Source organism: Alligator sinensis, unplaced genomic scaffold (assembly GCF_000455745.1).
Source record: "Alligator sinensis unplaced genomic scaffold, ASM45574v1 scaffold118_1, whole genome shotgun sequence".
NCBI lineage: Eukaryota > Metazoa > Chordata > Crocodylia > Alligatoridae > Alligator > Alligator sinensis.
In genome coordinates, this window is record NW_005841850.1 from 2,538,149 (window position 1) to 2,563,829 (window position 25,681).

General features: G+C 42.8%; 1 protein-coding gene across 1 annotated transcript in view; it reads right to left on the bottom strand.

Annotated features, from left to right (window-relative positions):
* Positions 1 to 25,681, bottom strand: part of ACACA (acetyl-CoA carboxylase alpha) — a 159,055-nt gene that overhangs the window by 63,666 nt on the left and 69,708 nt on the right. Inside the window, exons 35-44 of the mRNA XM_025210303.1 lie at positions 24,381 to 24,422; positions 22,664 to 22,879; positions 21,904 to 22,059; positions 19,413 to 19,616; positions 16,701 to 16,856; positions 15,280 to 15,426; positions 4,012 to 4,281; positions 3,494 to 3,591; positions 2,144 to 2,264; positions 1,522 to 1,632 (exon numbers count right to left, since the gene is read on the bottom strand). Coding sequence (XP_025066088.1) covers positions 1,522 to 1,632; positions 2,144 to 2,264; positions 3,494 to 3,591; positions 4,012 to 4,281; positions 15,280 to 15,426; positions 16,701 to 16,856; positions 19,413 to 19,616; positions 21,904 to 22,059; positions 22,664 to 22,879; positions 24,381 to 24,422 — 1,521 coding nt within the window. The remainder of the gene's footprint in view (positions 1 to 1,521; positions 1,633 to 2,143; positions 2,265 to 3,493; positions 3,592 to 4,011; positions 4,282 to 15,279; positions 15,427 to 16,700; positions 16,857 to 19,412; positions 19,617 to 21,903; positions 22,060 to 22,663; positions 22,880 to 24,380; positions 24,423 to 25,681) is intronic.

Sequence of the window (25,681 nt, forward strand, 5' to 3'; positions counted from 1 at the left end):
GCAGACACTCCTCCGAACACCGAAATGCCGCCTGCGCTGAAGCACGCCAACCCCAGGTGCTGGAGAGTGGCTGAGCATAAAGCTGCACCGTGGAGAGGGGCACTTGTGCCTGCACAATCATCACAGCCACGTAAACAAAGCCCTCGACGAGAGCAGAGTGGTCATGGCTCACATCAGATTACAGGCAGCAACAGAGAGGGGCTGTGATGTTGGCAGGGCTGGGGGAAACAAGGAAGGGAAATCATCTCTTGGGAAGAAAAATGATCGCTTTGGTGCAGAGGAAGCAGTTAAGGTTCTTGCAGTTTAAAGTGACTTCCTCCTCCTGCCGGCCCCCTCACCCCCAAAATGGCAGACTCTAGAGTATCTGAGATACCAAAGTGCTGAGAGTCCTTCACAATAGTTGTCACTGACTCGGTCTGCACTACAAAGCTTTGCTGGCATAGCTGTGCCCCTTTGCTGATGAACTTCTGGTTCTGGAGAGGTTTTGCCAGGACACCTCATACTAGGTTAACTCTCTCTCCTGTGATTTGGGCCACCCTGACCAAAGGAATGATATCCCCCAGAACCTCCCTCTAATGTGCCTTTGGGGGTGTCAGGAATCCTTAATATAAAAAAGTCACAGAATGCAGGCCTTCCTACAATGATAGCATCACATATTATAACTATAACCTTACCTCTCACAAAACCACCTAAATCAATAGAGGACTTAATACAAAGCTCTCCTGTATGTCTAATACATCTTTGACCATCTTGGTCCCAGGAAATGTCCCTGCTTAGACCCTGATCAATCTTTTATTAACTGGATCACACTTTAAAAAAAAAAAAATCACCAACTGTTTAAAAAAAAAGAAAGACTGGCTCATGAATAGCCTGACTTTGCGAGCAGAAAAAAAATATTTGGGAGATTTCCAGCCCTTGAACTCTGTGACATCCTGCAACCATCCCCAGCTACTGGGGAACACATTTTAAAATACATTTTTCTTGGGTCTCTACATTTTCCTCCCTATGCACACAGCACATATCCAAGACCAGACTCAGAAGGAGACAGCAAGAATGAGAATCCATGTTACAGCATATTCCAAACAGAAGCTGCCAGCTGAGAGGGATGCTCTCTCCAGAAGCTTGCAGGCAACAACAAGATTATAAAGTGGTAGGGCAGAACAATTAATAGATGTAGGACACCTTTGCTTGTCCCCAATATCGCATCAGAGCTGAAACACCATGTTTGTTAAAACAAACTAATCAGACCAGAGAGCAGATGCATCAAATCACAGACTGGGCCAGGCATATGCAGTAGCAGTGGAAGCGTCCCATATGCTGCACCAGCCCTGACACGGAGGAAATGAGAAGGGAGCTCAGTCTCTACACAGCGTGTGCTCCTGTGGCTTTTCCACAGGCACTAAGGGGCCAAAACGGGTCCTGGTTGTGGTGAGGATGGTTCATGCGATGTGGTGCTCATCCTGCAGAAGCACATAACCTGACCCAAATGAGATAAAACAGGATGCTGAAGTGCCAACTTACCTTGTTCAGTGCTCCGGCTCCGGTCAGGATTATATGGGAGTTCTCCACTTGGATGGTCCTCTGTCCAAGCCGAACAAGGTAAGCCCCAATGCCAATTGCCCGACATGTGACCTATAAATACAAATCATATTTGATTTACATCCCAGGACAGATCCAAAACATGCTGGTCCAGATGGTCTGGCAAGACTATTCTGCTTATATTTGGGGGCCTTTGTATTCTGTGGCCACACATTTCAACCTTTCCAACAACACCATGCTGTAGAACTTCTGCTTTTATTTAAAAAGCCACAATGTACCCAGTAATGCATGCAGTTTATACATTTAGAAGGACTTTTAAAAACCCAATAACCTACTAATTAAGCAACCACTGAGTTGAACTATAGTTGCTTTGCTTTTCCCATCCATTCAAAATATACTCAGGAATGCACACTACACCTCTCCAGAGGAGTGTTTTAGATCCTGCACTGACGCAAGCTGGTCTAGCTTTACTGAAGTCCATGAGAGCACGCTAATTTACACCAGCCGAAGGTCTGGTCCTAGATGGGCATTTTGGATTTTACATGCCAAATTGTCAGCTGAAATAGGTGCTACAGTTTCAAGATACAGAGCAACTGGGGCTTACCAGGCTGATGGTGATAATACTGTCATAGGCTAATGATGACTCTCCAGCAATCATGCCAGACCCTCTGAGGTTTTCTACTCCAAGTCCTTCTTCCTTTCCAATAATATCTGTTATCTTATACCTGAGGGAGACAGAAACAACCTTTGAGTTGCAAGGCCCAGTGATTCGCTGAATCAGTTGTCTACCAAGAAAAAGAAAAGTGACAAAGTATTATGTAGGAGGCAAAGAGTAATGTACCTAAACTGACCAGAACCTATACATGACCTCACATCCTGCAGCTTTGTTCAGCGCCGAAGAACAGGCTACACACGGTCTGCCAAAGCAGCAGCGTTGGGAGGAAGTGCTGAGTGAGCCGGACAGGTTACAGACTAATGTATGGAGCCTCACTGAGGTCAGCTCCACTGAGAAATTATCCTCGCATCCCTGCTAATGATTATGAGCTTCAGCTGATTAGGGGCAGAGGGCTAAAGAAAAAAAACTGCGAGGATGAGAGACTAAAATTAGGCTCACATCTTACCTATTCTGAACTTGCTACTTTCCAGCCTTTCCTTCCCCAGTCCTGCCTTCCCTCCTCCTCCTCTTCCTGACTTCACCACTATCTCTCTTCCACCACCCACTTCTTAAGCATGAGCACTTAAGCATATACATAAATACTTGCATATACATAAATACTTCAGTGAACTTAGGCCCCCTCTCACTCTGTCCTGTGCCCAAAGCTCCTTCTCTCGTCCCTTGGAGTCCATGAAATCCCTCCATTAGTTTCTTGTGCGTCTCCATGGACATCTCTGCCCTCTTTCTATCCCTCCCTTAGGTTAAGAGCCTCTTTCTGCCCAGCTTTGCTAATGTTCATCTGCAAGTACCCCCCTCCCTCGGCACAGATAATAGAGGGCTTCCTGCTGCCTAGAGTGGGAATAACTGCATTTTTTAGACAGGTGCACTGTGCATCTAAACTGTCCAATGCAAAAAGTGTTTAAAATCCATTCCAATGGGTACCCTTAACCCCCAAAAAGGACCCTATGAAAAGCTCTTTGCAGCAGGAACTGTGTTCCTGTATGTGTTTACACAATCTCTAAGCATGGTTGGGTCCTCACCCGTGACTGGTGCACCCCAACTACACAAGTAAGATGAAGCAATAATACTGGTCTGCTGCATTTCATGGTGTGTTTCACAACATTTCATGCTACAACGTTTCACCTTTGTTGTGCCAAGTGCAGGGCGCAACAGAATTACACGACTGGATGCTAATGGATGTGGGGGTGACAAGACAAGTCAAAGTAGGCAAGGAAGCAACACATTTCCCTCCAGTGTACCAGGACGAAGCAGGATGACCTCCAACATTGACCTGCTTACCTGGATTCTCCTTCGTCTTCCACGTGCTCACAATGGACTGAGTTCAAGGCACTGACCTTCTTATAATCTTGAGGTGTCAGATATAAGTATTTGTATCCCTGTGGGGACAAATGGTTTATTTTACACCTCCTTGTCAGGTAAACTCTCCGGTGACCTCGTTCTAACAGGAAAATTCCCAGTAAGAAAGCTTTCCAGGAGATATATTCAATCATAAGGGACTCTGATTTTAAGGCTGGGGATACTCACAACATCTGAAAAAATCAGGCTCTAACTGACCCCAGCGCTCTTTCCTGCCCAGGGCAGGGGGTTGGACTCAGTGACCTACCGAGGTCCCTTCCGACCCTAACATCGATAGATCTATGACTCCTGGCAAAAGCTCTACTGACTTGCTGAGCCAGTGCCAAGTTAACTGGGCGCCAAGGTAGATGGTAAAGCTGTGAAGTGAGAGACCGGTACTGCAAATGTAAGATGAGCCTGTGGAATATCACAGAGCTCGTTGCCTCCAAGTGCCTCCTTACTTTATACGGATCATCGGGCTCCACCCAGGCCACGTGAAACATATGACGAATCTCCTCAGCCAAACCAATCCTCGCTCCACTGTTGGCAGCCACGTAAATCCGGGGGATGCCCTGAGTTCGAGCAAGTTCAGAGGCCCGAAGATACAGCAGGTCCTCCTGTGGTCCAAAGGAGCCAATTCGGTACGTGATGTCATTGCCAATGACTATGATATCACGGCCTTCTGGGTACTCAGGGCTCTTGAGGGTCATTTTCCAGGCCACCATACCAATCTGCAATCACAGAGAGGAAAAGGAAGCATTTTAAAATATACTCTCCAATACTGGGACACAGCACTAGACCCCTAAGGGACTGCACAGCAGATGTGTTATCTCAGGAAATACCCTTCCCTGCAAATTTTGCTGGCATAAAGCCCATGGGATGGGGGGACAGGAACTGACAGAGATGGATGAAAGGATGGACCTGGACCCACCATCACATTTGCTAGAGCCCCTACCTCACATCATTGCATGCTTCCCATCCTAGACATGAAGTGACATCGATTCTCCCTTGACCAGCTCTGCTGCCCATTCAGGGATTCAACATAGATCAGAACCATCCTGCAAGATCCCTCTCTCTTATGGCTGCTTTTATTTCATGTCAGGGAGGACAGAGCGTTAGTTAAAACGTTCTGTTTTGGTGTGGTTCGTTTACTGAGGTCCCTGCCACCTCTCCAGGGCCACCCAGTCAATCATACTTCAGAGCGACTCCCGTACCACTCATCGCACTCTTCCCTCTCATCTTTCATCCCTTTATTTCACAATTCTCTTCTTTCTTTGCTTTCTGCCTTTGTCTTTCATTTCTTTGGCTCCATCCCTTTTCATAACCCAGATACTGCTGCAGCTTCTGTCACCTTCAGCCTGTCTTTTCAAGTCCATGTGTATAAATGATGCCTTTTCACCAAGTCTTGCTCTTTTTTTTTTTAACCTCACTAGATGATCTCTCCTAGTCCTGACTAATGGAGATGAGCAACATCTGTAGCCTGCACCTCCCATCTCTTAGCCACTGCATATCACCGCATTGGGGAGCTGGCCATCACAGAATGCCATTAACAGATGTAAATAGCAGCATCCTCTGAAAGCCACATGCATCACCCAGTCTCAACTTGCCCAAGGATCATAAGCTCTGAGTACACATTCCTCAAGCCAAATGCGCATCCTCTGCAATCAGGAGGGTTGAGGCTCTCGCTGCTGATACTTGGAATCCTGAACATTATGAACTATGGCGGGAGGGGGGGAGAGGGGTGAAGAGAAGGTGGAGACAGATATGTGCTGTTTAATACAAATCTAAATGGGCACAATACACAGATGAGATCCAATCAACGTCTGCAGTAAGATGCACCATAATGGGTTCATTATATAAAAAAAAAGAGAAAGAGAGAGAACGGAGACAGAGAAATTAATCAGAGGATCATTGGAGGGAACGCAGGCAGCAATCCAAAAACACGAGAGCCGGTTCCTTGTAGCTCCCTCCACTGCGCCTCCCTTTCAAGACCTGGGGTCACGGGTTGACTGAGTCAGAGCTTTCTGTGCCCTGTTTCACGGGGCTCCCTCTCCCCCACACTTTTTTACTGAGCATGATAGAGGAAAACAAAAAAAGAACTTATTTGCAGATGTACAGCTAAGTCTCAGCCTCCAACTGCAGAAGGACTGAAAGAAAGATACTGCATCCAGAGGAGTGTCAATCCAGAAATGTCAGTGGGATGTTCTGTTCAAATACCAATCTTGTTGCAAAATTAATGGAAAGCCCAAATGCCGTACCAACCACCAGAGGCAGCTGGCTGGCCGCACTGAAGACCAAGGGATACTCAGCAAAGACAGGAAGGGACACACAGACCACTTGCCAGGATCCCAAAGAGCAACCACGCTGATCAAAAACAAATCCAGGAAGCTTGAGCACTTGCTGTCCACTTCCTTCATCACTGGACTTCAGCAGAGAGAGAAAAACACCCAGCAGAACAGAAACACAGGCACTAATCTGGGGTTCTGGTTCTGTAACACATATCCACAGCTTAAATTCTCTTTGCCTCACTGTTATGGACTAAGTAAGATTTTATTTAGCAAGGGCATCATGAATTTTCACACATCCAAGCAATTATATAAATCCTCGAAAATAGTTTTATAAATAGAAGAAGCTGGTACAACCATATACTATTTTAAAAAGCACAAATGTGTCACTATAACATTTTACATCTGAGTTCTCAGTGCACCCCATCTTTACTGAGAGGTGGCTAGTAATAAAAAAAAATCCTGGGGAGAGCTAAGGGGTTTTTTTCCTCCTATGAAAGGCTCACGAGCTGCTTAAATTTATGAGTAGTAGGGGAAAGGCTTTCTATTTTAGAAAAAAAAATTATGTGATTTTTAAGTTAATGGCGGCATGCCAAAAAGAGAAGGTTCACAGGTTAATTAGCCAGGCTGAGTTAATCGCCCAAGAGCACTGCTAGAACAACTGCGGGGGATGGCGAGGGGTAGCGGTTTCAAAACAGACTTTAAAAAACAACAACAACCAGCCGTAGCAGTTAAGAAGCGCTTGTCTTGCCACACTTGGATCCCCAGCGCACGCGGTGACAGGAAAGAGAGCGAGAGCGCAGGGTGGGGGGGAAAAAAATAAAAACAAGAACCGTCGTCTTTAACTGTTTTTATGTTAGCGAAATGATTTGTGCCACAGTATTTCCATAAGAAGTGGGACCATTATTCTCCTGTAGAAACACATTTGGTTTGAAAAGTATCACTGGACAGAACGTGAAAATCAAACCAGATGAATTATTCACAACCTCCGATCAGAAGTGATCATTATTTCTGATGTTCCAATCTGTGATTAGGATTCAGTGCTTGGATGTCATGTGCTCCCTGAATAGCCCTGGCAATGCAGAATCACATTGCACATATATATTACACGCACACACACAAGTTATATATAATTTTATACACACCCTCTCCCTGCAGATCTTTGGCTTAATGTAACCGTTAACGGATAGTAAAAACATGATATTAACTAACGTTCGTTTTCATGGTGCTCATAAATGCCATTAGCTTGACACACAGTGTCAACACTAATCATGGCCTAAAATTAACACCAAAATTGACTTCAACATTAATTGCGCTATCGATGTGAACAGTAATACACACACTGATGCAGCTACAAATTGACTGCTAGTGGCAGTCAGAGCTGTTGACAACAGATACCGAGGGGAATGGGAAGGAAACTAATTCCGTTCTCTCTTCCAGTAACACAGTGGATGCAGGGAGTGATAGGACACTGATGCAAGGGGCGCTGGGAGGGGGTTGACTCCCTTTCTACCACGTTCGGTAATTCCTGAAGAACTGTATTTGACACAAAAACTAATGTAAACTAGAACAGCTTGTTATTCAGCAGCCTCCGTTTATGAGCCATGGCGATCATGTTATTTCACTCTGTTTTGCTCAGAACAAGGATGACGTTCAATCCCATGTTCTTTTTGCCATGCTCAAATTTTCTTTTTTTTTTTTGAATTTGGAAATCTGGATGTGGCTCTATAAAGCTGCCCCACATGGAGAGGGGCTGGATTTTAAAATTCAGGGGCCCAACTCAAATATACAGCATTTCGTTCCAAGAAGCTTGTAGTGACAAAAAAACTTGTCTTATGCCCCGTTTTATTATGGGAGCGTTATCATTGTGTTTTATACGTGCACATACGTGCATCAGCAATACATATTATATATTGCATTAAAAAGGAAATGTCAAAGGCTACGGAGTCAAAAGTTTGGTAATACCAGAATGAAGCATTAAGCAAAGCAACCTTAATGTCTTCTCTCTGCATTATGAAAGTTTTTCCCTACCTGACTATAATCTGCTTTCCTCTCCCCACAAGACTACAGCCTAATTCAAGACCTGAACCAGCACACAGGGTGGACAGTGAATGTGGCACACTGGGTTATACTTTATTTTTCTTTGTTTTAAAAAGGAATTTGGAGGGAAAAATCTCCCACAATTTCTACCAGGTGCAATCATGACCTCTTACATGGGCCATCACCAGGATTCGACTCCAAAACGTTCAGATCCATAGAAAAGGCCTTCTAACCACTTGGGCTAGAGACACTGGTAACAGTAGTAGGACATTATCTCATATGTGAACCACATATTCCATGGGGACATAATGCACATGTTGTGCCAGTAGATGACACTATTCACTAGACAGCAGCAGAAAGCTGAGGATCAGGATTCCTGGGGTGCGTTTTCAGCTCTGGAATGGAAGTGTGGTTTAGTGGTGAAAGCAGATAGCCTAGCACACACTTGGCACTTCACTCAACGTGTCCCAAGCTTAAGCTGCTGAGTGGTGCAGCCTTCTCAGCTGTATTATTTGTAAAATGGAAACGCATGATATTTGCCAGGCAGTGTTACATGTAAGGAAGCTTTGCTCAGGAAAAAGAGCAGTGAAGTGAACGAAAGGAATGAGTGAGAGTTTAATTCATGGGTCTCCTGGTTCCTTCCAGAGGGCTAAGAGGCACTTTGATGGAGGCAGGCGAGGTAGCAAGCAAACCAGAAGGCTGGCTGGCAGTTCAGCAAGGCAGGGGAACCCACACGGAAAAGCTACAACACTCAAAAAATTACGAGACCGTGCACAACAGGGTCTACTGTGAATGGACAAGCAGTGATTTTCCAAGCTCTGAAGTTTGGTTCAGATGTGGACAGTTAGTCAGGGGTAGAACAAAAAGGCATCTCAGCACCCCATTGCCACTTCAAATTCTTTGTGTAGGCAACACGTGGGTCTCAAAAGCCACTGAAGCATTTTGGTTCAAACTCTCTGAACAAGACAATCACAAAAATCCTATCCTAAACAGGGACGCGACATTGAACGTTTCAGGCCAAATAGTTACATTCTAGGTAACAAGCAGCAGATGCAGGAAGGGACATGCAATACATACAATTACATGTTCAGCCTACAAAATGAACATATATGAACATTAGGTATACAAATATATCCACAAACCTCAAACAATCCCCTTGAATTTACATAGGAAAAGAGAGCCTCACAGCGTGGACAAATGAATGATTTGCTATAGGTAACATGGGCTTCTTTTGGACGGCTAAGCTCTAGGGCTTTAACTTCCCCCTTATCATAGGAAAGGAACATGCATGTAGGCAGTTACTGCAGAGTAGATGATGCACCACCCATGTTACCCCTTGGTAAATTCTTCCCATGTCCACAACTTATTTTTCCGGCTTCCTCGAAAAACTTAACCATAGCACGCGTATGCCGTAAAAGAGAGGGCTGGAAGAAATGTCACATACACAAGTCTTCAATACAAAATTTTACAAAATTCAACTTACTAGATGTTAGACAGTATAGAAACCACATTTCTAGTTCACCTCTGAACACAAGTATGTGCTGTGCAGAGCTGTCTTCAACTATATGAAAGCAACTAAAAATGGTCTTAACCACTGGCAAAGACTGTTTCCTCCCCCATATTCTAAAATCTCAAGATTGGTCCAATGGATTTTCTCACAACCTTTCAAACAGTTGCCTCTGATTATGGCTAACAATGAAAAGATCTGCCTCAAAAATAGCCAGCAGGTCAGAAGAATCCTAAAATTGATACCTCCCGCTGCTATCATACATGCGTCCTCTTTATAAAACCAAGAGTATTGTCTGCGGTAAAGAGAGAACCACTGAAGTAACTGATGTGCATGAAGGTCAGGCAACCCGACCAATCTGAGTTACCACGAAGCATCCCCTGTTAATCATACGACTGCAACTGAACTCTGAGCACGAGTCTGCAAAGCCCATATAGTTCCCGTCATCCATATCTGTCCCCCATTTGTTACAATCCTCAGAGAGCTCAAAGGCACGTGTGCATGCGTGTTGCAAAGCACAGCATAAGCAGGGGGCCAAACCGCCTCTGCTATAGGAGAATCACACTGCACCCGAGTACTGCACAGGAGCAGCCAACGTCCAGTTTCTGTTATTTAAGCCCATGCCAAAAACCTCAGGAGCCTGTGGTGGGGTTTGCTCCCAAAACTCATCAAGAGGAAGGGGTTTGAAATGCATGGAGAAAGAAAACAATTTTGCATCTTTTGGCTAACCGACCGACTTGGGGCATGTAGCACAAATATCTCTAGCTTCCCCCCACACTTTCCCCCCCATGTTTCCATAACAGGCTCGAGGTTTTAATGTGCTATGCCAGGCAGTGAAACAGGACCCACGCTGTAAAAGTGGTTCAGGTCTTCGACTTAAGAGTGCACCTCCATAGCCTAGCTGGGCTACTGCACCAAAGCTCCAGCTCTACTTCACCCAGTTCCTTTCTGTGACGCACCTGGCCAAATCTTCCCTGGAAAGGAAGCTTGCAAGGCTCCAACTAAAACATCCTATTAGAGATGATTTTGAAACTCAAGTTACTGAAAAGGAAAAACTGTGACATCTAGTGTCAACAGGAAAAATGACACTTTTCACAAATACACTTCTTGTGATCTAAATGGATAGGTAAGAGCAGGGTATTACCCTGCGGGACCCAGTCACATTCATTTTCTCATTGTCTTTGATGCTTAATTCAACCCCCATCAGAAAAGGGCACAGCTCCACTGGCTCCAATAGTGTTGGTCAAAATTTAGAAAATGCTTTCGAGAAACAGAGGGCTGCTCCTGCTAAAAAGGGTGACCAGTAATAGCAGTGGCACAGGGAAACCAGCACGCTTTCGCTGCTAGGATTTCAGATTATTGTTTGGATACTCAGTCTTCAAGAGGTGATTTATCAAACTCCCCAATTCAAACCACTACCACTGCGCTACGGACCTGATTTTCAGAAGGGCTATACAAATGGAGCAAAGAATGCCTCTACTCTCGGGGCACTGCTGGGTACTTCGGGAACCTCCAGTCCTGTGTTAATGCCCCAGCACTATTTGGGGCATCCGTGTTCTGCTATGACTGCGTGGCTATAAAACCAGACTGCAGAGTCACGTGAAAGCCTCAGGCATGGCTTTGTTATAGCTCTAGTGTAGACAGGCTCAAACAAAACGTGTCAGCCGCACACAAAAACAGAACGTCCAAGAGATCTCTACACATCCCTGATCCTGTCTCTTCCAATTCGGTGTATGTTGGGCACCTCCAGCCTCTACTCACTGTCTCCGCAGGTCTTCGGACTTTGCAGGTCTGAGCCCTAAGTATAACGTGGGTTGTTGTTTTTTTAAATGTAAAGACTCAAACTAGCAGGAAATGAATTTAGAAAGATCCTATGGCATAATCTAAACAAGCTGAATACACTTACAATGATTTGACTGGCAACCTTAGAAAGTGGACTGTTCTTGTAACTCTGTGCAATGCTATTTTCTGTCTTCAATTATTTAATTTTTCTATTTAACATAAACACTCCAAAGCCATGTGTCCATGCACTTTAGAGCTCGTTCCTGAGGCACGGAGAGCATCTGCCTGGTAGGTACCTAGCTTTTGATATGGCCACAGTTTGAATTAGCAAATCATCATTCTATCAACAGCCTTGGTTCAAACATAGCAGAGGAGGATTTGCTGAAGTTATTCTGGGCTCTTTAGGCCCAAAAGAGTTTTCAGTTTTTCGTCATCGTGAATTTAGTACTTATGTAGCTCCTGCTCTACTGGAACCTCAGGTTTCAGCATCCTGAGTGAGCGCCCTGACCACCACACTGCTGCCAGTTCAGCCCTGATCTCTCAGTCTCTCCTGTGTGTAAAATAACCATGATAGCTTTGAAACTGAAACCTGAATCATCATCTCCTTTATCTTAGGTGAATACTCCAGCCATTAGGAATCGGTGTCTCATTCTCTCATCAACTGAATAATTATTTATATGAAGTGGAATAAGCCCAGTAGGAGAGATCCAAAGTCCCACCTCAAAGTAGCTGTTAGCGTTGAAGCCCTGGTCTGAATACAGAAGAGAAGGAACTTGAAGGCAAGTTTCCTATAACTCAGGTGACTGCTCTAGCTGCAGGCCTAATGGCTGTCCGGGGGTAAGCGAGGCACATACTGTACCATCTTTCTCTGGTTTTAGCCAAAAATTCTGTTCTGGATAAAAATGTTAAGTATGCCCTCAGCAGTTTCACTTCAATGAACTGGCATTTTCCAATGCAAAACCATTTTGTTGGAAAATCCCCAATAAGTGCCAATAGTCACCTGCTCTCTGAGACCTCAACTGAGACCAGAGTCCTGAAACTCTTGTCCAGTGATGGTGATTTCCTAGTACTACCAACCAAGTTGGTATTACCAACTAACTCGAAGAAAACAAAGGCTCACTCTCTCTATGACCAATCTCTTCAAAGCTGTTTTGCAGCAGATCTTTGGGGCTATGGATAGCAAAATCACAGCTTTAATACTCTTCATTCTGTCCTCATTCTCCATACCTTTGAATCCCCTTTATACACTGAGCTGGCTTTGCCCCTCAGTCAACAAGAGGTTGTCTTCAGCTATTTCCCCTGCTTGTGTGGCACTGTCACATCATGTGGTGCCTAAGATTGATTTAACAACTATACCTTTAATGGTCTTGACCTCACAACTGGTCGGTATTATTCTATTTTGCTGATCAAGAACTCAAAGTGTAGAAAGCCTAACCCAAGTTGCTAAGCAAGCAAACCAAAAACCAAGGTGAGAAGCCAGGAATCTTGCCCACAACCACATTCATTCCTTTAAGACCACATTGTGTCCATTTTAATTAGTCACTGTAGAAGACACTTTTTTTTTAATGAAAGAAGTCAGTGTGTCCATTTGAGGATAAATAACTCTAAAAACAAAATCAGACAAGGTAAGAGAGCAAATGAAATGAATTTTAAGTATTTGGAAAAGGATCTACCATTTCACCAGTCTTGCTGAAACATCAAATATAGATTTTCCTTTCTTCTACCCCTCTTGTCCACTCACTTCCTGCTCAGTCACTACTACAAGCTCCTGGATGAGTGCAAAGACTGTCTACTCCTGTTAGGTAATAACAGTCTGCATAACACCTAAATAGCAATGTCCAGCATCTCTGGATCCACCTAATTGGTGAGAAAAGTGGAATGGCTGCATTTACAGAGGTTTCTTTTTAAACATGCCTGCTGGCTTGGCTTTACCCTGCTTGCCTTTACTGTCCTAGAGATGAACCAAACCTCAGCTGCCCCTCCTCTCCCCACATCCAACCGTCTTCTTGGTGAGAGGCACTTGAGTGCATGTTCGTGACAAATTTGTTTCTTCAGCTAAAAGAAATTAAACCGTAAAAGCCTAAAGTCAGCTCATCCTGATAAAGTGAGTGCACCACAGAGGAATGCATCTGTCTGACAGCTTGTCACCTCCTCAGTGTCACCTGTCCTTCAGACTTTTGACTGCTCAGCCCGCTCCCTTAGATTGGCCACTCTTGCCCACAGACTGGCCCTATTGTGTGCCCAAGCTATTGGTAACAGAATTCAATACTAATACTTCAAACCTCATTCTGGCCTGTGGAAACTAACTAATCTATCTGAGAACCGGCTCAGCTGACATACTTTACCAGCTGTCCTGAGAGTTAGGCACAAACCTCTCCGGGAAATGAGAGAAATGGAGGAAGATTTCCTTTACTGTCCCTCTTTCTCTGCTGCAGTTGAGAAGAGCTGGCACTGGAATATCATCTTCAGGGCCACGGCTCTGCTCAAACTTACTCCCTTGAGCAAACTTGGGGAACTCGCTATGGTGCCACTCAGAACGTTGCCACGTGCTTGCATGCTCAGTCATCCTCAAAGAATACCGACAGCAAAAAGCAGGGATAAACACCCCAAGCCCTAAATCTGTACTTGACCCTTATCTTATTTTAACCAGCTGTTATTTATATGGTCATGTCAGTGCTCTTTGTGCTGCTAAATCACTGGTTTCCACAAAAGCCACAAGCGAGTCTTCCAAGGGTTAAAAAAACCTCCCCATTTTTTGTGGTCTTTGGGTACAGAATCTCGTATAATAAGACTATTTGTATTCATACTGGCAGAGTAAACACTACATGCTCATGCCCAGGCAGCTCTGTGCTTGTAATTTCAGCTAGAACAGAGCTCTGTCCCTAAGGGACTTCGCTATTCCCCCAGCCTCCATCCGCTCAAACGCAGAATGAGAGCAGAGAGAAAGAGAAAGATCATGGCAAGAGACTCCACACAGCACTGCAACCTCAGCTTTCACTCAGTAAGACTCCTCCACCATTTCTGGTTTTAATTACCTTAGTTAAAATATCCACTCCAGGCCCAGCAGCAATGAGGAAACCGACCTGTCCTTAAACCTGCATTTACTGATTAGGTTAGATTCAAAATATATAAATATATCTGAAACCTTTTCCTGACAAAGGGCTCAGAGAGAGATGTAGTAAATGGTGCTGAAATTCTCTGTCTAACGTTTCTTTGCATCTCCTACTCTAAAAAAAAAACCCAAATGATTTCTTATCACTATTTTCCTGATGTTTTACATACAGAAACATGACTGGTCAGCCTAAAGCTGTGTGTCCAATTAAAAGGTGATTGTGAGCTTAATAATCCTATTAAAAATATAAATCACTCCTCCACCTGCTCACATTTAAACAGATTCACTTTTTGCACTTCACTTAGGCTGGACAATGAAAATGCACTAATCAGGTTTCCTTTTGCTGCTAGTTTATTACCCTGTTAGCTCAATGTGGCAGCCTTTGGGTTTCAAATCTAATGATTCCTCCACAGGGTTGAGGAGCAGGGTCTGGATTTCATCATCAGAACACAGACTTTCACACTTGAGCTAAGACCTGAACTCTATTACCCTAGTAGCATAAGTAGGTTGTTATTCGCTAGTAAATCAGCCATTAGAGGGGGATGTTTGTTGCACAAGCTTTTCCAGCATGCCTACACAACCACTGCACAGGAATATTTCAATATGAGGCATAACATTATTTTCATTTGCTAAGTGAACAATATACATTTCCACTTATCTTTATAAAAACACATATTTTTTTCAAGTGTTCCCCTTCAAGTGGAAACACCTGCATGTCTCTCTGAATTATGGGGGACTGGGAAAAGATGGTGACAACACAGCATGGATGTAAGTTTGAAACAAAACCATAATTTACCCAGGAGATTTAAATACCCATTGTACACAAGGTATTAAATTTTTAATGAAACAAAAATCTCATTTTCAAGCCAGGGATTTCATCTACGGAAAGGCAGATGAATAGATTTTGTGCCTGGCTTGGTATCTTCCCATTACAATTGTCCAAGCCAGTCTAAACCATGGTGTGGTGCAGGAAGAGAGGGAGGATTCAGAAAGGGTTACTTGCCTCATTTCCACCAGGTAGCCTGTTCATGTGCACCAGCTGGCCTTGATCATCCAGGACCAGTTCAGTATAAGTCAGCATGTCAGAAGGCAGAGGTGGTGCAGACAGAACTGCACATTCATTCATGGAATCCCAGAGTTTAATCAGTGACTAGCAGGGAAAAAATTAAACTTGTGTTAAAATTAAAGAGTCTTAATATTTTGGCTGTAATTCATTATGAAGCAAAATCAAGACAGACATTTTTTCTACATCTATTTGGTCTTTAATTGCCCAACTTCCAGCATTTGGCTGATGATATTTATTAGATCTCATCTTACTTGAATCTTTAAACCATGAACGAGGATTGCAGCCAAAGTAACATTATCTACAGTAATGGGATTTGATATATGACCCAAAAAGCAAGGTACAGAGTTCAAACTATCACACAGTAAGTCCAAGAGCAATGAAGCTTACTGTTCAGCAAGCTCATTTGTTGGGGTCTCATCTATACTGGGCTTTGTTAATCTCCATTGGTGCAGCTCCATCATTAGTAGCAAGAGAAGTTGCAGAGGTAACATGTGAACTATTACCAACTCAATGCAGATTTACAGTGTGTACAGCCATTTGCTCTCACAGGGGAAACTCTCCTGGAAGTGATTGAGCCCAGGTTGTTCCCAGGTTCTTTTTCTCTTAGAGCAGACATTTTTACTCTGGGGGGAAAAAAGCCTGAACATCTGTACACTCATGGTTGCTGCTCTCCCAGGAGAAACCATGAGTGTACAGATGTTAAGGCTTTTTCTCCCAGGGTAAAAAAGGCTGCTCCAAGAAAAAAAGAACCTGGGAACAACCAGGGTTAAATCTCTTCCAACAGAGTTTCTCCTGGGAGAGCAAATGTCTGTACATGTTGACAACACAGGCTGACTATGGGCAGTCTGAGTTTGCCAATCAGTGCTGCCCTATGCACTGTTTCCAGACAGACTAAGGAAGCCTGCCGAGCATATTGAGATATGTGCACAGGACCCCCCTTGGCTACAGTGTCATCACTGCAAGCTCTCTACTCTTCAAGGCCTCAACATTTGAATGTCTGTACATGTGGCTTTGGGTAAGTTTTTCTACCATGAGAACAAACCTGAGAGAATTCTTCCCGATAATTTGAATGTGTATGCATAGTCTGTATGAAGCCTTAGATGATACTGAGGTAAAAAAGCCTATGTTGCTTCCACACTACTTCTTTCACTGTTCCCTCTGCTCATAAAGCTACAGCAGTGAGGAATGAAAAGTTCTAAGCTTCCCCACAGACTCTTCTTTAGACCAGCAAGAACTGCAAACACTGCTGGACCTTCAAGCTGCTGGGCTCTTCTGATGAGCAGGAGGGCTACCTGTTAACATGCTTTCCTCATGCCAACCACAGAACAGCCCACAGAGGCCTGTCAATGAAGATTTACCTGCCGAAACATCTCAGGAATGTCATAGACATATGTTGTCCCTAAAGACTGTGCCTGGAACCTCTTGGACTGAAGGAGGTCTTTTGTCACGTATGGGGTGTTGATCAGCATGCCATGAAGTGGTCCCTGTTTGTCTCCATACGCCTGGAACATAATCTGCAGAAGAAAACATTACCAGTATAAAGATATAACATGACATGACATCCATAAACCTAACTGGAAATGTCCCCACAGAATCCCTAGTTTATTAGGTTTCCACCAGATTGTCCAGTTTGCTTGTGTTCTCCCAAAATACGACAATACCTGCAGATCCTATAATGACAAGGTTCATCATGACTTAGTTCTTTATGGAAACAAAGTTGGACCATTACTGTAGATCACTGACTTTTAATAATAACACAATGGTAGGCAAAGGTGCACAGCCACATCTCCATGGAAAGAAGACCACAACGTAGACTATTTCTTGTTCACCTGTACTTACTCTGACACTGTATGCCGATTGATTGTGATAGCTGAGAGCAATGAGGGGAACTTTATTATTTATGTAGTTGAATAGCACTGTACAGGAGCTAAATACCATTCATATTCCTCATGACTGATCACGGAAGCTAGTTCAAGACTTGCATATGTCATTCGGTTTGAAGTTTTGATATTACAAGTTTAAAAGATTCTTCCAGAGTAGTGACATGAGTTATCAGCTGCCATACTTCACAGTGCTATATATTCCACTCATCCAGGACTCTATAGGAAATGTATTTCCTCTGATGACAGTGAACTACAGTGAGTGCTGCTTAACTGGGACAACACTGAACCAGCGATGCTTAATGGTGCCACATTTGACTGGAGCCAAAGGATTAAATTGCTCTTAATGGAGTGGTTGTTTGGCTTGACACTCCCAGCCATAGTTCTTCAATTGAGAAGTTGATGGATAAAAAAAAAAAAAAAAAAGAGAGGAAGCAGTGGAATTCAAGAGAGACAGAATTCAATAAATGATGCCAGTTTTAGCAATAAAATATTATATTGACTTAAAACACCACCTTAAAGACTTTACAGGCGATATTTGAGAAAATAAAGCAACCTACTCTAAGAGAACTATTTAATCAGGAAGACAAAGGCTTATCATGGTGCCCCAGCTAAGAAGCTTTGACTGTACTAGGAGCCCAATCCGATCTCTGCAGAAGCCTTTTGTGAATGATGCGAAGTGGAATCAGGCCTGACAGAAGGCAATGAGTCCAGGAGGCACAGCACAGGACTGGAAAACAGGAGACCCGGGTTCTGCCATGACCTAGCTAAGTTTCCATACCACAATCCCTGCATGCAGCAGTGGTTTTTGAACTCTCCTAACAGAGTTCTCAAGATGCAAACCATAATGCTTTAATAACATGGGGGTATTTTTAGACTGAAGATGGTGGCACGAGCCACTGATTTACTACCTGGAGTTTAACACCTTGAGACCTCCCATAAAGGAGAAATCTAAAAGATTTCTCATTAAACAAGAAATTGTGAGGAACAAATAGTTTTCAGAATCATTAACACCGTGGGTTACCATCTGAGTTTTAAAAGCACAGACCAACTTGAAACTATTGTGAAAATTATATCACAATCGTCCCTCTTGTCCCTTGAATGCTTTGACTGAAATGTATTTAAGGCTATTCTGAAAAAAAAATATATATATATATAAATATATCAATACTCAACAAAAATGCGGCCCCTCGTCTACCTGTGCACTAACTTCAAAAAATTCACCTTAGGATGATTTTTTTCTGACCCTCTCATCAAAAACAATTTAAAAGAAAAGGTCACCTTGACAAATGACCAATGAAACACGCATTTTAAGCTCAGCAAGTGAAGCTTAACAAAATGTCCTTTTCTTTTCCTTTACTCCATTCAAAGGCAGAAATAGAGTAAAACATGTGGACACTATCTGCTCTAGGATCTCTAGACCTGGAGAGAGTGCCTGGCTAAGCAGCCTGCAAGAAAAATTTGGAAGGAAAAAAAATATATATGGTGACTCAGCACAATGTATTTGACACAAACAACCTCCAACTGATTTATTCTGTTGCTACCGCTGCATGGCAGAGCAAAAGGAGATGTAAAGTCATTTCTATATTTCAAATGCAAAGGGAGATGTAATTGCAAAGGGGGGTGTAAACTTATTTCTCTATTTCATTTTTTTCATGCATCCAAGGTCTACATTTTAATCTGCAGACATTTGAGTTGTTTATGTAAAATATGTGTAGGCCATACAAAAGCACAAAAGACTGTTAGTACAGACAACCCCCGCAGAAAAGTCCTTTTGAATGCAATAAAGATGACACCAATAAGGTTCTCGAAAAATTTAATAGGATTCCACAGAAATTAATTCTCTCTAGGTACTGAATTTAAAAGGAGTTCCCAGAGATTTTTCAGCCTGTTCAGAAGTGTGTAGAAGGAATAACATCTTCTATTAAATTCTACAGGATAGGTCCAAAGCATCTAAACGGTGCTGGCTTCCTGTAACAGTTCAAAGGATTTTCCCACAAAGGAAAACAGCATGAACAAAGCAAGGAGCAAGCAAATGGCTTGAGCACACACTTCAAGCTACACTACTTCTCTTTGGAATAGCAATCCTTTGTTGACTGAAACAATAATGCATCACTTGGTATTTGGATCAGACTTAATAGCCTTCCCTTCCCCCCACACACACCACTCACCACCTGCACAGAACCATACCTGGGCTGTCCTGGAATCTGTCACCTCCTTGTAGAGGCTGATGTCCAAGTAGTAGCCAGATTCATTGGTCAGGAAGAGACGGATAGGTATCGCTTTTCCAGTTGGCGTCAAGCGAATGTTGATTTTCAGCTCTGCTTGAAGGACACGGAGTTTCCACAGGCGGCTTCCATAGCGCATCACCATGCTCCGCACAGACTCTTCAATCTTGGCACATACAAAGAAGAGGGAGTTTATGTCACCTTTCTGCTCCAGACATGACACTGTCATTTCTACTTCTCACAACGGGTCACAACAGAGGATGCAGGCCAACACGTGGGGCTGCTAACAAACCCAAGTGTGAGCTAACAAGGCTTCTTTCTCACCTCTTCAAATCAGACCACCTTCCTTTCCCCCCTCCCCCTCATGTTGAGATCCCACCCTGCAGAAGCAGTAGACAATGCATCTGAGCATGCTGACAGTATGGTGTAATGATAGTACCAGTTGGCTTAAGGGGCTGGAGAGCTTGTCACATGAAGGAGACAGTGTGTTATTTTCATTAAAAGTTGAATCCCCTTGGGACCAAAATGAGATCGACCATGTGTCCTTTCACTGAAGTTCCTGTACCACTGATGCTATGTGAGCTTGGAGTTCCATCAATTCATCTCTCAGCTATTTTTAGGGAAGGCGCTCCATAAACTAATAAAACTTGGAAATGCCTGGAATAGACTGGAGGTTAGGCTTGAGCACAGTGTTGTATCCTTTGGCATGTAACCCCTCCAACCAGCAGAGAGCTTCAATGCTGCGTGCTCACTCTACTGAATTTTCATGTTTCACCTCTTGCAAATATTGTTCTCAGCTAGGAATTATGAGATGCAGGAAAGCACCATGAAAGTGAAAACCTTGGCAAACAGTTAAGTAGCATTTATATGCACGATAACCATGTTTTATTGCACGTACAGTACAATGCCTTAAATCAACAAAGCAATTACCACTTGGAGCTTGTTCCTGTGCTGTTTTATTAAACTTTATAATATACTCCTGTTGGTAAATAGCGCATATTAAAGTAAGGCAATTTGTAGGCTATTTCCACCTTTCTCTCCAAAAACCTCTTTTCCAAGGCTGCTCAGGGCAGAGGCAATGCTGTGCACACAGGAGCCGATTATCAGTGTTGCAGGTTTCAGCTCCTGTCCATGGCTCTGAGAAATAGGGTGCATGGCACTTCTGACAACAAGGTGGGGCTTGAATTAAGTAATCAAATGTACACATGGCTTAAAATCCAACAGGCAGGAAACTCTGAGTTAAGTAACTTTTTCCACTCTTTTTTTCTTTGCTCTTTTTTGTTATTTTCCTAAAAGAATACTCATTCTCATTTGCTTTAAACAATTAAAAGAATGTTGATTTGCAACTAAATGTAGCTATTAAGCTAAGTTTAGTCCTAGTTTTGTTAACCAAGATAGAGTGTAGGTATCCACAGTTATTTAAACAATTACATTACCTTAACATGCATATATTCAGTTTCCCAATTTTCTTCATTTTTAACATTAAAAATTAGTGAATGAAGCATTTCTTATTTACTGAATAATAAGTTTGCTTACTCCTGGCTTGTGTCAAGCTGCATGTGAACGGTAATGGGAACTCAGTGAAAATGCACAAACACCATATTTTAGAATAGTTTAATCAGTTATATAAAATTACCTTAAATCTGCTGGAAAAAGTAAATTTAGTCAAGCCCCATTTGTATTTAACACTAAATTATTAACTAAACACAGGAAGTAAGCTGACTAAAGGACATGGTAACCACAGATATGATTCTGAATAAACTGGCCACTAAACTACTAGCTGCATCCCCGGAAATGAAGAAAGCGTTGCCTCGGCACCTGCTGAGGAGACTACCGCTGTCAAAAGCTGGTTTAGCACTTCATCAGCTCAGTTTCCAGGTGCTTACAGACTTCTACCACTTCCATGGCTTGATTTTTTTAAATCATCAGCATCAAGCAAAGTCCCTGGATATATTTGTAATCATCTAATATATTACTGTTAGTTTAAGCCTTAACATAGATTGTCATATTTTTAAATATACCCAATAAAAAAATTAAAAATAAATATTTGTATTTATCTATTTACACCCATCACATTTTAAAACCAGTTGGAGTGCTTCTGGCCAAATGACCTAAATGCCTGCACTAACCAAAGAGCTCGCAAACCTGGTCTCTATCATTTAAGTTAATTAACGCCATTGTTCCCAAAAGTTTATTCTGTGTTTTCATGGGAGCAATATTATCTACTGGTTCTATTCTGCATGATTTAGGATTGCAGTTAACACGAAGAAACTCAGGTCAGGCAGGGAAAAAAAAGCACCATACCTAAATCCAATAATTAGTTTCCTGGGTTTCTGATACAAAGCAGCAGATGGAATCTATACTGCAATCACGGTATGAGACTAAGTGGATTCAGTCAGCAGAAGAAAGCCAGTCCAAGAACAACCAACAGCTTGTAAGTGGGAGACACATACCTTAGATGGATCCATGATGACAGTGGGCACAAAGTTTAAGAAGATGTGATTGCAGTCCGTGCGCACGTTGGTGTTATTAAATGCCACCTCCAGCTCATCCATGGCTTCCAAAAGCAAGCGCTCCCCTTCATTCTGAAGATACTCAAAGGAGGCTTCCTGCAGGAGATTGCCAACAGATTTCTTATCTCATGCTAGTATCCCCTCCACCCCAAACCCAGATGCGTTGGACTATAAAAGACCATAGCAGAAAACAACAGGAAAAAAGATTATAGTCGTTTTGGCATACAGAGCATATCGAGGTCCTATTGTGGATGGCATCTCATTCAGATAATAAGTCAAACTGTGTCCTCAGTTACATCAGCATAAAACTGGAAGGACACCCCTACAGTGTCTACTGATTTCACATAGCATCTAATGTATGAACCCGTGCACTTAAAAGTGTTATTACCATGGTTCAGGGGCCATCCAGTGCTAAAGGGAAAAAGAGATTAAACTCAGGTTCTTCTGCCTCCAAAAGAAAGCTCCCTTCCTATACAATTTAAGCTAAAGGAAAATCTGATTTAAGTGCAGGCATCATGGGAAGTGCTCCTAGAGATGCACCACTGTACTAAGTAGAAAGCAGAGGGTTTATAGTTTATGTACACACACACACACGTGTGCATTTGCACACATGGGCTGGTACACTGGTACACAACATTTCCAACTGACATCCTCCACATGCTACTGCAGAAGTAGACCTCCCAGACAGCACAAAACCTACCTTGGTGACTAAGTCTGAATGCCTTATAATAGCCCTCACGAAGAACCTGTAGTCCGTCACCTCCGTGCCCACTTCGACTTTGGCTGCTCCCAGGTACAGGTGCATCTTATGATTGGCACATGGAATGGCAGTGAGATCAAAGTTTCTCATTCGGTTCAGCTCTAACTGGAAAGCCAGAGCTGGCTCCAAGTGGCGGTAGATCCTATCTTCCTCAAACTGGAGGAGGAGGAGTGAAGCCCATCTCATAATATTTGGGGCACAGGTGAGGAGAGGGTGGAGAAAAAAAAGGAGAACACCTGTAAGGAACTTGGGTCCTGTAGGATTGAGAGAGTTTGACACCTCCAACATCTCCAGGCCCCTACAACAGGAAGTATTGTCACAGTGGCAACATTTATAGCAGATTCCATCCTTTGCTACAAAATTGCATCCAAGATGCTAAGTTAGGGATTTTTAATTTCATTAAAATATTAATGGTCCCAGCCCCCAGAGAAGCAAAGGAAATCGTGAACTGAAGGTATACTATGCACTCATCTCCCCACATTTGTAGGCAGGCTGAAACAATAGTTCTTAAGGGCATATCCTGCCCTGTTTGCATCAGGTCCAGCCATGAAATCTAGAACGGGTGATTTATATATCAGTATCACTAAGTGATTAACTTTAGCAGAAATGTTCGACTGATAACCATATCCCACAACTGCAAATTACTTCTCATCTCTGCACATGAAATGTTCTCGGCTGCCCTGTACTCAGGAGCCCAAACCTTTAAGCTGCGCTCCTCTGGCAAAAAAGATACCATGTGACAAAGCTTGCATGTCACCTGCAAAAGCTTACAACTCTCTAAACCAACTAGGCTCTAAGGTGCCATCCTTCCTTACTTTCCGCCTGGCAATACAAAAATCTCTGGTACGTCAAAAACCTAAAAATACTGAAACAGTGCAAAATAAACTGGATTCAGTTGGAAATAAAAACCGTGACAGCAACAATATATGGCCCCTTTTATGAATTTTCATCTTCCATTAATTAAAAAAACCCCTCAAAATTTAAATGAAGCTGCCACAGCATTTCCAGTCGGATGCACCAGGGTTATTAGCATTGGGTGCTGTGCACTGAAGCTGTCAGCGTGTGCAAAGTAGAACAGAAATGGTTGTAGTCTTGTCCTCAAGCTCAATCACTGCCTACAAATGAAGCCTATAAACGGAAAAGAACTTTCTATGGACAACTTTCTTCAGGTTTCCATCTTCCCCTATAGCTTACACTCTTGTCCTGGTGACCACAGCACTAAAAGCACTGCTTTGGAACAGAACACGTCACGTAATCTACAGCCACGTGCAGGTAGTGGAACAGCACAAAATTTATCAGTAAATCGTTTTTAGTAATTTTGCTGCATGATGGCTGAGACTTTAAAAAACAAAAGCCTAAAGTTACCTTTCCAAATCCATAGTTTAGCATCTAAATAAATGGTCTGATTATCAAAACTGCCAATTACCAATCGCTTATAGATGCTCAATAGCTCATATTAGCCCTAACTGTCAATGTAACAAATTGTACAAGGGAGGCAGAGGAAGCGGAATGGAAGGAATATGCACAGGGTTTGCTGGTGAAAATCTGCTCAGGTGATTCCTCTCACTTTTGGACAGATCTAGGATGAGTTTGGGGAAAAAAGAAAACAAATCAAATGAAAATGTAGAAAGAGCAGCACTGAGCAGGTGCAGCTTACCTTGTCTCTGGCGCGGAATGTGAAAAATTTGGGGAATTCCCTCTGTTTGAAAATAAAAAGAATTTGATCAGTCCTTCAATAACAAATCATACCATCTGTTCAGCACAGCAACTGCTCAAAGGAAGGACTTAATGTGGCAATTCGGGGCGGGGGGACCGGAAAACAGGTATAACTTGCTACCATGATAGTGAGAGTTGCCTTAAACATGAATGTTTTAAACAGAGGTGATGGGAAGACTTCCTCTTGGAGGGAGAAGCAGAGGCAAATTAAATTTATGCGTACTGCTAACGCAGGAGGTGGCCCTTGATTATCTTTTCATTATTTTTATTTAATGTTGGGTATTAAAAAAAGAACAAGTTCTGGCTGGCCAAGGGGAGGAACAGTGGGGTACGACTCTGCTATTACTCCTATTAGTCATTTCAGTTGTGGGGTTAACCGAGAGTCTAAACTAGAGACTTAAGCCAGTTAGCTGCTGCACACATGACACAGAGATGGTCCCTGCCTTGTAAAGAACTCTTCATACGTCTAATCTTGTGTGAGCAGGATACATAGCCTGCTGGCTTCTCCAGCAGGGTTTTTTGCTCCTTGAGGAGCTTCCCAGCCAGGCCTCCCAAATGAAACAGTCTTTAAGCAACACACAGGCAAAAAAAATAAAAAAAATAAAAAAAACCAAACAAACTGCCCTATCCTTGTTACGCTCACAGCTTGCTGCTTTTTCTCTGGCTTACTTTTCTGGGAGTTTTTTAAAGCTCTGGACAGGACAATCCCTCCCTATCTGAATGCCCAGAGGTGGGCTCTCCCAATAGGGCTGACTGTTCCCTTTTAAAGGACACCCAGTTACACCCTGCTAATTGTGTTCCCTGTTCAAGGAAGTTTTAATGATTTTGAGAAAGTAATGAAAAGTCCAATAATTGATTTTATCTGCATGCCTTAAACAATATTCTAGAAATGTACAAAAAAATTGTACATTTCTTTGCTCATCCATTACCTGCATGGAAATCATTTATCCCTCATGATATCAAGGTGACAGGTCAAATCCTGAATCTCACTGCAAATCTAGGGGATATTGCCTTTTTAATGACATACGGCACAATGCTCAACACCTAATAAGCTTGGAGGACTTTGAATGGGATTGCTCATACATTCAAAATGCCCTAGTAGATGCCATTATTGAAGTCTGTTTTATTGGAAGTTGTACTTTTTGCTTTCAATTTACTACAATAATAATCATTTTGGTTGTTACTACAGCAACTGTACCAACAGTAATACAGCCACTGTACTAAAGTACGATTGACTCTTTC